Here is a 14,108-nt window from a genome sequence, read left to right on the forward strand (position 1 = left end):
CCCTTCCCCCTGCAGCCTCTGTGAGATAGAGGCCAAGGTGCGGCAATCAGAGCCTCGGTGGTGCGGCGGGCACAGTCCCCAGGCGGGGGTCGCGGCCTCTGGCTCTTCCCACCGGGGAGGCTGCGGTCAGCCCTGGGGCGCGGGCCTCCTCCCGGCCGGGCTGGGGGGCTGGCGGCCTGTGATGGGACCGCCGTGGGGGTGCGTGTGTGCACGTGCGTCCGTGTGTGTGTGCACGCGCCATCCGGGGACTTGAACCCAGGGCCTGGGCGCTGTCCCTGAGCTCCTTTTGCTCCAGGCTGGCGCTCTACCACCGGAGCCGCGGCGCCACTTCCAGCCTTTCGGTGACTACTTGGAGACGGGAGCCGCAGGCCCTTCCTGCCAGGCTGGTTCTGCGCCCGGATCCTCAGATCGCAGCCTCCTGAGAAGCTGGGATCCCAGGAGCGAGGCCTGCCCGGTGCGTTCCCACGGTGACGGGGCTCGCCGCCCGCGCACGCGCGCCCCGGCCGGTCAGGCGCAACCGGCCCCCGCCAGGGCGCAGGCGCGGAGGAGGGAGGTGAGAGCGTGGCGGGTGACGTCACTCGGCGCCAGGCCCCGCCCCCGGCGTCGCGCAGTGGCCGCGTCACCATGGAGTCGCGGGCGGCTGAGGGCCGCGGCGGGCGCGCGGGTGAGGACGGGTCGGCCGGGGCTGCGGGGGCTTTTGCGACCGGCCGGCAGGCCCGGCCGGGCTCGGGGCGGGAGGCCGCGGGGGCTCCGTGCTGCCCGGGAACCAGGCGCGGGGCCGGCGGCGCGGGCAGGACGCGGGGCGGCCCGGCCTGACCGGGGGCTCCGCGGGGCTGACCGCGGCCGGGCCCAGGCCAGACGACCCGACCGGCCCCGCGCCGCGTCTGCCCGCACAAACCCACGCCGGCGGGCGGGCGTGAAGTCATCCCGTGTTTCCAGAGCTTTCCAGGAGCCAGCGCGCCGCCTCTTACTTGCCGTGGACACGCTGCGCCTGAGTCACTGGCCAACCCCAGCGGGCGCTGCGGCGGCCGCGCGCCCCCGAGCCTCGCGCGCCCCCCGAGCCTCGCGCGCCCCCGAGCCTCGCGCGCCCCTGCGCCCGCCTCGCGCGCCCCCCGCGCGCCCCCGAGCCTCGCGCGCCCCCCGCGCGCCCCTGCGCCCGCCTCGCGCGCCCCCGAGCCTCGCGCGCCCCCGAGCCTCGCGCGCCCCCGAGCCTCGCGCGCCCCCCGCGCCCGCCTCGCGCGCCCCCGAGCCTCGCGCGCCCGCCTAGCGCGCCCCCGAGCCTCCCGCGCCCCCCGCGCGCCCCTGCGCCCGCCTCGCGCGCCCCCAGCCTCGCGCGCCCCTGCGCCCGCCTCGCGCGCCCCCGAGCCTCCCACGCCCCCCGCGCGGCCCCCCCCCCCCCCGCTCCCTCCGCGCCCCCCGTGCTCCCCGCGGCGGTGCTGGGAATACACCAGGCATTTCTGCATTGCCAGTGAGAGCCATGGGGTGATGACAGCGTAATCATGACTCCAACGTATCTTCCTCTGCTGAAAGCCCAAACACGATCCTCTGGGTTCCCAAAGGAAGGGCCTTTGTCAGAGCCTACCAGGAGCTCCCTGGTAGAGGCCGCATCCAGACCTAAGGGGAGGAAGGAAGAAGAGGCGCAGAGGCCGGGCGCAGCATGTTGCCGAAGCACACCTGAGTGTGCAGGTGTGATTTGTCAGCCAGGGACCAGGACCAGTATTTGTTACGTCCCCCCCCTCCCCCCCGAGGCCTTGGGCCTGGCCACCAGCGGCTTGTTGCACACTGTCTGAACGATTCGGGCCCAGGCCTCATGCTGCAGACCTACAGACAGGCTTACTGGAGAGATTGCACACACCATACCATAGGTTGGAAGTAAAACAAATGCCCAACAGTGGATACTGCAGGCTTTGGCCTGTGCCCATGGGGGGACAGCACGCAGTGCAGAAAAGCATGACGAACTTGGCCCGCCAGTCCAGACTGGCATAGTGGACATTTCCTAAGTTAGGAAAGATGGGGTCCCAATATTCAATTATAGAGAGGCTCAGCTATGGTCTGTTCCTGTGCTGAGGGTCTGAGGAGGGCCTGATGGAGTCATTTCTGCGTCCCGAATGCATGGTGGAATTCCTTTTTTTCCCCTTGTAAGTCACAGCCATTCGTTTGCCACAGGGGTCTCCAAGCAGGACATCCGGGAACGGATCTGGGACTACATGGAGTCCCAGAATTTAGCTGACTTTCCCCGGCCTGTCCATCACAGGATCCCCAACTTCAAGGTACGGGTCACTCTGGACAGACAGACCCCTGTCTGGGTCTCAGCATACCACTGTCTGGAATATAAAACAAGCAGAGACGTCCACTTACTATGGCATGAGTAGGAAAGACCATCTCCTTGAAGCAGCATCAGTTTGTCATTTTGGGCTGTGTATTTTCAGAGAGTAGCGCACTGTCATAGCTTAAGGCCCTCCCTGCTTCCCGATGCTCGGGTAGACTGGACATCTCCCTGTGTGGACTAAGCTCCGCCCCTTTAGCAGAGCTGGCCCCCTGATGACTGTTCTTTGCATGGGTTTCACTGTGCTCGTGGTTGGTTTTGTGCTTATTATCCCAGAGAGAAGCAGGTGTGGGGAACGGGGGAGGCTCTGAGCGGGGAGGGAGGGCTGTATCTGTGTAGGCAGCTGCTATGTGGCTGTTGTGTGGAAAACCCTCACTCTATAGTCATGACGTGTACTTTTTCCGGAGTGCATGTTTTATTTCAGCAAACACTGTTCCTAACTTGGCTCCCTTCTGTCCTCTTTCATAGAGGCCTCCTTGAGTCCTGTTTGGGCCTGGCTTTTCCTGCCCATCTGATGGTCCTGAGCCGGAGGAGCAGCCGGCCCACGTCCATGGTCCTCTCTGTATGACATTGCTTGTAAACAGGGTGCTCCGCTGGAGGCATGGCCCAAGAGGTGGAGAGTTTGCCTAGTGGGTGCAGGCTCTAAGTTCAATCCCCAGAACTGCAGAAGCAAAAGCAGGGCAGCCCAATCATGCGCTCAGCGAGCCCACGGCCATGGGTGGAATGATCTGGCATGTCTCCTTACACAGGGTGCTTCTCGAGCCGCAGAGCACTTCCCGCGCCTGCTGCCCTTCAGAACCGCCAGGACCATTAAAGTGAACCCTGATGCCCCTCAGAAAAGCATTCGCTTCCTCGTCCTCCATGTACGTGCAGCTCTGTCTGTTTGCCTAACTAGGGGTCTTATCTGGCTTGCCAAAGCATCAAAGACCTGGACGCCTATGCCAGGGCACAGGAAGTGAAAGTGGACCCCGATAAGCCACTGGAGGGCGCTCGGCTTCTGGCACTTCAGGTAACCCCACTTCCCACACTGCCCTGACCTCCAGGGTACTGGCTCGGGTCTGGTAAGTGGGAGCAGTCTATACTTAGATGAGTGGCATGCCCTGTGGCGGGTCTCAAGAGCAGACCAGCATCTCATTTCTGAATGTCTCAGCACAGAGATGGAGGGCTGCCGAGTGCTGGCACAGAGGCTCTCGGTGCCGCATGCCCATCAGAAGAGGAAGGGCGCCTGCCTCGCTCCCTCCTCCCTCTGTGATGGGGCAGCGCCTGAGTGCAAGGGGCTCATCAGAGTCTGATAACTGTGTCCCCCAAATCTAAGCTCTAGCACCATTTTCAACTTAAAATTGTTTGGATTTTCTTTAGAATACATTTAGAAATGTCCAAGCACTGTTGGCTCATGTCTGTAAATCAGGAGGCTAAGACCTGGAAAATCTCAGTTCAAAGCCAACCTAGGCAGAAAAGTCTTTAAGACTTCATCTGGCCGGGCGCTGGTGGCTCACGCCTGTAATCCTAGCTACTCAGGAGGCTGAGATTTGAGGATCGCGGTTCAAAGCCAGCCCGGGCAGGAGAGACCGTGAGACTCTTATCTCCAATAAACCACCAGAAAACCAGAAGTGGCGCTGAAGCTCAAGTGGTAGAGCACTCGCCTTGAGCTGAAGAGCTGAGGGACAGCGCCCAGGCCCAGAGTTCAAGCCCCACGACCGACAAAAAAAAAAAAAAAAAAGACTTAATCTGTAATTAACCAGTAAAAATCCAGGCAGGAGGCTCAAGCAGTAGAGCACCAGCCATGAGCAAAGCAAGTGTAGCACATGTGTAGGCACTGAATTCAAGCCCCAGTACAGGCAAAAAAAAAAATCAAATATGTTTCAGGAAGAACTATTTTAATATTACTAATTTATTATAATTAAGCATAATGTGTGATACGCTCAGTTCTTTAGCAGCTATGAAACCAGAATGGGCATATAACTTAAGTGCAGAGTTGTAAAAGGAGCGAGGTTCAGACGCGCCCATGAAGTCAGTGCGATGGCTGGTGTTTGGCAGAGGCAGGACACCTCCCTGCTGACGAGGGCCAGGGCTGGCTGTCCGGGGAGGCTCAGGGTCCTTGCAAGTCAGCCTCTGCAGCTGTGGCTGTGTTCTCTCCAGCTGATGTGGGGGGTGACTGCGGCACTCAGCACTGGGGCCTCACAGCTCCCCGCTATGCTACGTTAACCCCTGTGAGAGACATTGCTGACCCATGGTTCAGCCTCATGAGACTCGGTGGGGGCTCCAAGGGGGTCTGGCCTCTTGTCCGTGTCCTTCTACTGCTCCCCCGAGGGCAGTCAGGAGTTGTGTCCTGTGTGGTCCCCTGTGTGAGAGACCTATCCTGTCTGAGAGCATTTCCCCGCGGGCGCCACCATTCCCGTCCCCCACGTGGGGACTGGGGATACCTCCCCGCCCCCCCCTCAACCAGGCCTCTGTGTGCTGGGTCAGGTGTTCAGAGAACAGTCAGCTGCTTCCCTTTCCTAAATGGCAGAAGTATATACAAGAAAGTGCTGTGTAAAAGTTGAATCTTGAAATTTATTATCTGTTTCTTCAAAGAGCGGAAAAACATTGCTGGTCCCTACGCCACGACTGAGGACTGGATTGTTTAATAAGATCGCACCACCTGCTGGGGCCACTGCAGCCGTGCTGAGGAAATGTGCCACCTCTCAGGTAAGTGCTACAAGCAGCCCCCACGCCCCCATTAAAATACCTGCAGCCAGGTGGACGAACTCTGCTCCTGAAACTCAGTCATTTGCCCCAAGCAAACCCCAATTCCCCGTTAGTGTAAGCAGTTCACCCGGGTGCCCTCTAGCGTCAGCACCCTGCTCTCCCTGTGGCCACCGCGGCTCCTCTCCTGCAGAGGGCGATCTCCTCTCCACTTGTGAGTGGTTGCAGGCTGTTGCGTGTGTTAGATGGGAAGGCGTCACCATCTGGTGAATCTCTTGTGTGTGGTCATAGAATCTGTGTATTTTATAGCTAAATAAAACCTGGTGACTTTTTAAAAGAATTCTTAAACTCGGGTCATTTGATTCCTAATCTACTGAGAATGAAAAATAAGGCAATTCACGATACTCCTTTTTAGGAAATTTCCCTCGAGTCTAAGGTATAAAGAATGAGTAATGTATTACGTACTCATACTCTCGTCTTACCCTGAAAATACAACTTGCTGTGGCTTATGAAAACATACATGATGAGGTATAAAAAATATAGAACGGGTGTGGAGTAGAAGAGGCCAGGTGTGGTGCCTGCCTACAATCCCAGCACTCAGGAGGCGGAGACAGGAGATGAAGAATTTGAGGCTGTCCAAGAGAGGGTTAAGAGAGACCTTGTTTCAATGGTTGGGGATGTAATTCTGTAGCAGAGCACTTGCCTGGCAGTTGTGAAGCCCCGAGTTTCACTCTGTACACTCCAACCCAGGAAAGTGACCTGCTCAACCAGTGTGAGAGAAGGAAAGCTGGGATGAAAATCTTAGCTGTGGCCATGGCTCCCAGATGCAAACCTCTGGAAACCAGCAGGCATCTGGCCCCTCCGTGGTCCCTGAGACGGGGGGGGGGGGGGTTGTGGGTGTGGTACTTGGGGCACTGTGGGAGGACATGAGGCTCGTGGTGTGTACCTGGGGCTCTGAGCTCTGGAGTTCTACAGCCAGGCCTCAGCCCAACGCCACGTGCAGACTCCAGAAGGAACATGGACTCTGGGCCCCACACAGGTGACTTGCGCTCCCCAACAGCACAGGGCCACGCCCATGGACACGGCCTCCTCACGGTGTGTGTGCTGGTGTCTGGAGTTGGGGCGGGTGGACAGCCTTGCTGGCATTTAGAGGGGAGGCCGCTGGGTACACACAGGATGTGTGTGGCGTGTCCGGACTGTGCGCGCAGCCTCCAGGGCGTCCGTCCTGTAGTGCCGGCCCTTGTCTAGGCGAGGCGGTGAGGAGCCCGAAGCTCGGGCCCTTCCCGCTGCAGAGCCCTGGCTGAGCCGGGTGTGCCCTGACCTGCCCCGCTGCCTGGTGGGAAGTGGCCTAAATACCGGAAACTCACGTGCTGTGACTGTCACCACTTCCTTCTGGCCACACAAGGCTTCCGGAACCCGTGTGCTGGCTGTGTGTCCCTGGTGTGACCTCAGGTTGGAGGGAAGAGAAGGACCCATGGGGACCTTGAGCTGGGTGCCTCCCTCCGCAGGGCGTGCGGGACTTCAGCGTCCCCATCGGCTTAGACTCCAGCGTCTGCGTGGACCTCCTTGTGGTGGGCTCTGTGGCCGTCTCTGAGAAAGGTGAGGCCCGCACGAGTCTCCCTCCGCCGCCGGGCCCTGCGCTGTGCCCAGCCGAGGCCCCAGCCCCCTCCCCCGACACACCATGACAGTCCGGAAGCAGTTAAGTGGGGCTGGGCCGGTCTTGCCGCAGTTTGCGGTGAGGCGAGCTGGGTTCTCCCATGATGTTTAAATGTTTCAACCCCTGCACAGCTGGCATTCGCGCTTTCCCAGTGCTGAGCACCCACAAGTCCGTGCTCAGGGGCCGCCGTGGGGCTGGGGACTGGGAAGGCCGCGTCCCACCCCTCAGCAGGGTCTCTGAGGCTGGCATGGTCTCTTAGGCTGGAGGATTGGGAAGGGCGAAGGCTACGCCGATCTTGAGTACGCCATGATGGTGTCGATGGGTGCCGTGTGCGAGGACACGCCCGTGGTCACCGTGGTCCACGACTGCCAGGTGCTTGCAGCAGGGTGTGGCCAGCACTCGGAGCGGGAGGGGCGGGAGGGGGGTCTCCCCAGCGGGGCGTGCTGGGGCGGCCGCGGAGCCTGAGCAGAGTGGGGGAGGGCGAGCCTGGGCAGAGCGGGCGTGGGGGCTCCTCCCGCCGGCCTTGCGGTCCTGCGGGGCCGTGGGGTGGCCATGGCTCCAGCATCTGCAGTCCTGTCACCCACTTGGGTTTACACAGGTCACAGACATCCCCGAGTCCCTGCTTGAGGACCACGACCTCTCCGTGGATTACATCCTCACCCCCACCCGGGTCATCGCCACGGGCTGTGTGCGCCCGAAGCCAGTGGGAGTCACATGGTCCAAGGTGGGTGCTCTCTAGCGGCTCCTCTCAGCGCGCTCTGTGGCCTGGCCACCTCCGTGCAGCCAGGAGCTTGGCGCACCTTGCAGGCACTGTGGAGTGGCCGGGTGAGGTCTCCACTCCAGATGGCAGAAATGCCGGCTATTTGCCTGGCTCCGTGGGGCCTATGAGATCAGGCCCCCCCCCGCCCAACAGCCCACCTCAGACAGCAGGACAGCATCCCTGACCCACCACTGGGCCCACATGCATGCTTTCACAAGGGGGACCAGGTCGCCAGTGTGTGCGGAGTCTCGTCCTGCCCCAGCTCCTCCACCACGGCCGCCCTCAGCCTTGTTCCTCGCACCTGGTGCCCCGCTGTGTGTGGAGCACTCAACCTGGGCCTTGCTGGTGCCCCCCCCCCCGTCATCGCCACTGTCACAAAACAAGGTGGCTGTTGGCCAGTGGGAGGACCCTGCCCAGCACTGCCCCGCACAAGACGTGGGCTCCACCCGGCCAGGCTGTGGCTCCACCCGGTCCCTCTAGGACTCGTCCCCTGCGTTACCTAACTCACGCACCCCCGAAGTCGTTGGGAGCAGGACCCCCGTGTGAGCAGCAGCCCCAGAGCCAGGACTGGCCTCCACAGCTCCCAAGTCAAGGAGGCTGTGTGTACCAGAAAACAGAAGGCCGCTCGTGGCTGCCTCCAGGTGGGGCCTCCCTGGGTGGCCGCTGCCTGGCCCTGTCCCTTTGAGAGCAGCTGGGCATTTTGCTCTTTCAGATCACCAGTGAGATGCTGGGGAAAATCCCAGTACTTAGAAGCCTCCGGGACCGGGAGAGGCGCGCGGGGAAGGAAGTCTCCATTCGGACTGAGGCCCAGCCCCTGCCGGGACCCCGCAGCAAGCACCCGGCCCCGCGGAGCAGTGCTGGAAGACCCCACGATGTGCCGCAGCTGGACACAGGTGCTCTGGGAGCGGCCTGCGGCCCCCCGCCAGCGGAGGACAGCCCCCCGGCTGCCACCGTGTGTGTGGGGAACCTGCCTCCCGGCGCCCGCGTGAGGGACCTGAAGCAAGTGCTGCGGGAGCTCCGGGCGGCGCCCCAGCGGCTGGTCTGGCAGGGTGAGCAGCGCAGGGCGCTGCTGCAGTACCCGCACGCAGCCGCTGCCCAGCGGGCCGCCGCCGCCCTGCAGGGCCTGCGCCTGGGCTCCGGCGCCCTGACTGTGTCACAGGGGCCCACAGGGCCCGGAGGGCAGCCCGGGAGCTAGAGCGGAGCCACGCTCACCGCCGCCCGCACGCCTCGGGTGTGGGGCCCGCAGACCTGCCGTCCTTCCAGGAAAGCGGAGCTTGAGGGACGCCCACCGCCGCGCGCTGGCGTGCGAGTCCCCATCTCTGTTCTGGGCTCTGGGGGCCTGAGCCCGCATGACAGCAGCGCCCTGGGCACAGTGCACAGGCGTTGAGGGCGTGGAGTGACAGGACAGCAGCAGCAGAGAAGAGCCTGGGGTGTGGGGACCCGGTGCTGACGCGACCGTCCCCTGGGACGCAGCGGGCGCTGCCAGCCTCTGGAGAGAGGCAGGGTAGCCCGCAGACATGATGCTCAGGAGCTCGTCGCTTTTATACTTGTGGAAAACGGTACAAGAAAAACCACAGATCCTGTGCCTAAAATACAGATGCCCCAGTGAACCCTGTGTGCCTGCGCGCTGCGTGCGCACTGTGTCCCTGGGAGGGAGGGCGGGCGGGCGGGCGGGCACGCGGCCTGCCTGCTCACGCAGTGACCCTGTGACCTGGGCGAAACCACAGCTGCACCATTGGCCAAAAGTACTCGTCCCAGCCAAGTGCCGGCGGCTCACACCCATGATCCTAGTGACTCAGAAGCTCAAGATGGCAGTTCAAAGCCAGCCTGGGCAGGAAAGTCTGTGAGACTGTTCAGTTAGTCACTGGAAATAGTCTGAAATAGAGCTGCAGCCCAAGCGGTAGAGTGCTAGCCTTGCACATAAAAGCTTAGGGAATGCACCCAGCACCCAGGCCCTGAGTTCAAGCCCAGGACAGGTATGCGCGCGCGCACAAACACACACACACACACACAGCTGAGGCTGGGTGCCCAGGCCTGTGCACTGCGGGCCACCAGCCTGGCTACACCTTAGGCTCTGCCCTTCAGGTCAGAGGCCTGAACCTGACTCCCGGGCCCCAGCCCTGGACCAAACCACAAATGCACAGTGGTCAAAGCGGGCAGGCCTTTTCCTGTCTTCTGTGCAGTTCTAAGGGGCGAGTGGGCCACACCCCTTCCCTTGCCCCGCCCCCCGCCGCCCCCCCCCCAGGGTCACTGCCGGCTCACCTAAGAAGCTGCATTCCACTCTGCCTGTGAGCCGTCCTGTGCCCCGCCCATGGTGCTGAGCTGTGGGTGTGTGGTGCATTCCCATGGAAGACGCTACAGGCTCTAACAGACTCAAGTGCCTACTCACACTCCGCCATCAGTTGTGCTTGGATTTGGTAGTCAAGGCCCTGGGGCCACACAGTAGCGAGAGAGCTGAGATCTAAACCACAGCGGGTCTCCCCTCCGCCCTGGGCTGCCCCCCACCTGTGTCAAGGGAGGGCGGGGCAGGGCCAGGCCCCGCCCCTCAGGGTAATCATGGCCTCCAGCTGGCCAGGCAGGTGACTGTGATTGGTCCGGTCTGTGATGCCCGCAGGGGCCTTGGGCGCTGCTGCAGCCAGCTCTGCCCCTGGTGCTCAGGTGTCCAGTATGCGATCACTCTGCAGCCCAGGGCCCAGCAGCCCGGTGCTGCCCGGGCAGGGCCGCCCACCCTCCACGAGTGTCTGCCACATCCCCGTCTCGGTGGTCAGCGATGGTTTGCTGGAGACTGCCCGGGCAGCTGTAAACAAACCAAGATTCACGCCGGGGACCCACGCCTTGTCCGCTCCCCCTCCCAGAGCCGGCTCCTCCTGTGATCGGAGCCCGATCTCGGATGGGAAGCGAGGAGGCCCGAGGAGAGCCTGTGGCCGTGTGCTGTGGACGTGTCTGGGAAGCTGTCAGCACAGCCCCGAGGTGCCGTGTGGAGAGTGTGGACGGCGCCCCTGGCCCTCAGGAGCACCCCCAAGCCACTCCTCACCAAGGTGCTCACCTCCACTGCCAACCGGCGAGGACGGACGTACAGGACATGGCCGCCAGGGGGCACTGCTGCCACACCAGAAAGCCAGGAGCTGGCGCGAGGCTCCCAGGCCGGCCTGGACTCCCTGCCTTCCCGGAGGGGTCCCCGCCTGGGCTCCTCGCCCTGTGCCCCCCCCCACATCTCCACTGTGGCATCTGCCGCCTTGTGGAGTGCCAGCCCCCCACAGGCGGTCCCCTGCATCTTGACCAGGGCACTGACTGAGCCCTTCACTTCCCAGGGACCGCCAATCTGCTCCCAACCAGGGGCGATGGGGTCAAGGGTCCAGTAGGCAGCAGGGGGTGCTGGGCAGTGCAGAAACGCCGCCTCTGGTCTGTGGCTGGCCTTGGGGTTCCCAGAGGCTCAGGTATTTTATTGTTTTCCAGGGCCATGGGGGACCTGACCAGCTTCCATAGGGCTACAGCCAAGGGCTGAGGGACCCAGGGTCCCCGCCTCAGAGAGCGTGAGCACATTGTTCCCCACGCCACCACAGCAGCGCCACCAGTGCCACAAATGCCCTCCAGGTGGGTGGGTGCGAGGCCCAGGGCCCTACGCTGCCCACTGAGGGCAGGCAAGCAGCCAGGGCTGCACAGGTGGGGTGAGGCTGTCATGGGCTCAGCTGGGCTGGACAGGCAGGGGTGAGGCCAGGGTAGGAGCGAGGCCGTCCCAGACCCCGCAGAACTGTGTTGGGCTGGCTTCCGCTCCACTCAGGCCATTTTCCACCGCAATGTCTGGGGCTGTGGCCTGCTGGTCTCTCGGGTGTCCACACGAGCCCCACACCCTGGTCTTGCACATGGCTGCAGACCCCAAGTGGGCAGCACAAGGCCCCGGACTCGGCTCTGCGTGGGTCGGGCACACCGAGCACTGCGTGGGGCCCGGCCTCTGGCGTGGCTGGTCGGGGGCCGCGGGCTCTGGCCTGTCCTCGATGTGGCCAGGGCTGTCTGTCGGCTGTGCTCTGTGCCTGGAGGGCGCCATGGGCCTCGGTCTGCAGCATGGGACGGCTGCAGCAGCTGCTCCTCATCCGTCTCGCAGACCAGACCGCGGTCTGTCCTGCAGGCTCCAGGCGCCACCTCTGCCGCCTGGCCCCAGAGCGGAGGAGGCATGTAGCGCCCGGGACACGGCGCTAAGAGTGAGGCAGGGGCTCAGCCCTCCATCGGGGGAAGGAACGCAAAGGAAGTAGAGTATCATTGATAAAGACACCTTTGTGTGTGTGTGTGTGTGTGTGTGTGTGTGTGTGTAGCAGTCTTGAGGCCTGGGCACTGTCCCTTAGATTATGCTCAAGTCTGGTACTCTACCACTTGAGCCACAGCTCCACTTCTGGCTTTGTGGTGGTTAGAGATAAGAGTCTCATGGAAGCTGGGTGCCGGTGGCTCACACCTGTCATCCTAGCTACTCAGGAGGCTGAGATTTGAGGATCGCGGTTCAAAGCCAGCCAGGGCAGACACGTCCAAGAGACTCCTCTTATCTCTGGTTAGCCAACAAAAAGCTGGAACTATGACTTAAGTGGTAGAGAACCAGCCTTGAGTGAAAGAGGGCAAGACCTGGAGGTTCTGAGTTCAAGCCCCAGAACCGGCACAGGTGCACACCTGTTCCATGCCACGGCAGGTCATGCTTTGTCTCTGCAAGCGGATCAGCGAGGCAAGTCTAAGAAGATGTGCTGGGCTGGCTCCCATGCCGGCTGGGTCTCCTGAACCAATGCCTGCCCACCAGGCTTTTGCTTTTACGGCCACAGGAGCCAATACCACCAGCAGGCGGCAGGGGGCAGCAGAGGCCAGGCCGAGCTGCCCGGCCGGTACTCAGCCCGAGCAGAGTCCCAGCCTAGGCTCACCTGGGCCGTGGACAAGCTATGAAGACTGAAGGTGCTCAGGCGCCACCACCCGACGTTCCGTGGATAGATCCCGGGGACCGCACTAGGAAGAACGCTGGGCTTGGATAGTATTCTCCCCCTGGGGCTGGGGGCTGGGCCCTGCTGGCCTCCCTGGGTGGGCAGGGTGAGGTGATTGCATTCACTGGTGGGTCTATGCGGACCCCCCCCCCCGCCAGACCCACCGTTCAAGTTCTGCCCCTTTTTGCTGTGTTTGTGTGGAGATCTGCAGAGTCTTGCGACGCAGCCCAGGCTGGCCTCTGCCCCTGACCCTCCTGCCTCAGCCTCCCTCAGCCACCATGCCACACACAGTGGTGAGCGACTCTCGGAGAAGGGAGGGGAGACCAGGTGCGGCCAGCGGATGGGGTCCAGCAGCGCCTGGGCTGGGTGCCCCGGGAGCCGGCGGCCACCCTGGTGAGGGTGATTTGGGAGCTCCCCTCATGGCCTGGCACACTCAGGACACGTCCAGGACACCCCGACGTCCAGGGTGAAATGCCAGGCATGCTGGGCACCAGGTCGGGCTCCCCCGGGGCCCCAGGGCCCCTCTCTACATCCACTCAAGACATCCTGGTCCGTGACAGAAACAAATCCCCTGGTGACAGGTGGCCCGAAAGCGGGGCCTCCTCTCCCTCTCGGGCCTGCCTCCCACCTCAGCGAGGACGAGGTGAGACCAAGGCCCTGTGGCCAGCAAGGTGCCTCACAGCCAGGGCGTCCTCCAGCCGCCGCTGCGGCCGCCTGACCCAGCCGCCGAGCCGCTCACAGTCCCGCATGGCCCGAAGTTCCTCCCAAATGAGACTGGCAGCCCAAGTCGGTGCCCACCAGCCTTGGCTGGGCCGGGCTGGGCCGGGGGAGGGCGCGGGCGGCATGGAGCAGCTCCCAGGTACAGAGCTGGAGTCCTGGGGTCCCAGAAAGTCGCTGCTCCCAGGATCAGCCCCCACGGCAGGCAGCAGGCGTGGAGATTCCTCGCCAGGGCTCGCTCCTGGGTGCAGCCTCCGCAGGCCCTAGATCCCACGCCAGGCTGGAAGCTCATGTCTGTGGCTGCGCCACGACCCAGGGAAAGCGCAGGCTGAACACAGTAAACGGGGGACACACGACCCGGCACTACCCAGCGCAACCCAGCACTACCAGCACTACCGAGCAGCCTCTCTCCCGGTGGCTGCGGGAATCTGGCCTTTCTGGGCTTGGCTGGGGCCGCCCCCTCCAGTCCCAGCTGCTCTTCCCGCACCCACAGGTGCTTGGTGAGGCCTGGAGAGGAGGCCGGGCCTCGGGTGAGGCCTCACAGGTCCTCCACCCTCCCCACCTCCACCCGCAGTGAGCCGGAGGAGCCCGCAGCCTGCCCCGTGGTGAGCCAGGATTCGCGGCCACCTGGGCCCTGGTCCGCAGGCAGAGGAGGCTGGCGGCGCTGTGCGCGGTGCGGGGCTGGAGACGGGGCAGGAGTTCCCGGGGAGCGCAGGCTCCGCCGCCACCAGCTTCTCCTTCCCCAGGGCCTCTGGCTGGAATCGAGGTGCAGTCTCTGACTACAAGGGGATGCGGCGCGCCGAGCCGTACCGGGGGCGCGTGCAATGCTCCTGTGCTGGGAGCTGGGCTCCTTTTCCAGAGCTGGAGAGCAGCGGGGCCGCGGCGGGGCAGATCGACGCTCCCGGGCTTCCAACCCGTCCTGGACAGCAGGGCCGGGCGGAGTCAGCCGGCGCCCACACCCGCAGAGCCCGGCGCCCACAGCCTGCACTGCCCCACCCGGGCCAGAGA

General features: G+C 63.3%; 1 protein-coding gene across 4 annotated transcripts; it reads left to right on the top strand.

The window, feature by feature from the left end:
- Window positions 1-594: 594 nt before the first annotated feature.
- LOC138823514 (methenyltetrahydrofolate synthase domain-containing protein-like) lies at window positions 595-9,024 on the top strand. Of its 4 annotated transcripts, none has more exons than XM_070016880.1 (9): window positions 618-664; window positions 1,470-1,686; window positions 2,167-2,270; window positions 3,076-3,189; window positions 4,901-5,014; window positions 6,520-6,610; window positions 6,928-7,040; window positions 7,267-7,392; window positions 8,141-9,024. In XM_070016880.1, exons 2-9 carry the CDS (start codon window positions 1,500-1,502, stop codon window positions 8,621-8,623), a joined length of 1,332 nt encoding a protein of 443 aa, XP_069872981.1. In that variant the 5' UTR covers window positions 618-664; window positions 1,470-1,499; the 3' UTR covers window positions 8,624-9,024. The 4 variants fall into 4 exon arrangements, with proteins under 4 accessions (XP_069872982.1, XP_069872981.1, XP_069872980.1 ...); XM_070016879.1 differs by lacking the exon at window positions 3,076-3,189 and adding an exon at window positions 3,222-3,335; XM_070016881.1 differs by lacking the exons at window positions 1,470-1,686; window positions 3,076-3,189 and adding an exon at window positions 3,222-3,335 and having other exon boundaries at window positions 595-664.
- The last annotated feature ends 5,084 nt before the right edge of the window (window positions 9,025-14,108 follow it).

This window comes from Dipodomys merriami, unplaced genomic scaffold (genome assembly GCF_024711535.1).
Source record: "Dipodomys merriami isolate MVZ:Mamm:240054 unplaced genomic scaffold, mDipMer1.0.p SCAF_120, whole genome shotgun sequence".
In the NCBI taxonomy this organism is placed as follows: domain Eukaryota; kingdom Metazoa; phylum Chordata; class Mammalia; order Rodentia; family Heteromyidae; genus Dipodomys; species Dipodomys merriami.

Excerpts from the sequence above, each read along its gene's own strand:
- LOC138823514 (XM_070016880.1), top strand. The coding sequence starts at position 1,500 with ATGACTCCAACGTATCTTCCTCTGCTGAAAGCCCAAACACGATCCTCT. Across the intron at positions 2,271-3,075 it reads ACAGGATCCCCAACTTCAAG|GGTGCTTCTCGAGCCGCAGA; the intron begins GTACGGGTCACT and ends CTCCTTACACAG. Across the intron at positions 7,393-8,140 it reads TGGGAGTCACATGGTCCAAG|ATCACCAGTGAGATGCTGGG; the intron begins GTGGGTGCTCTC and ends TTGCTCTTTCAG.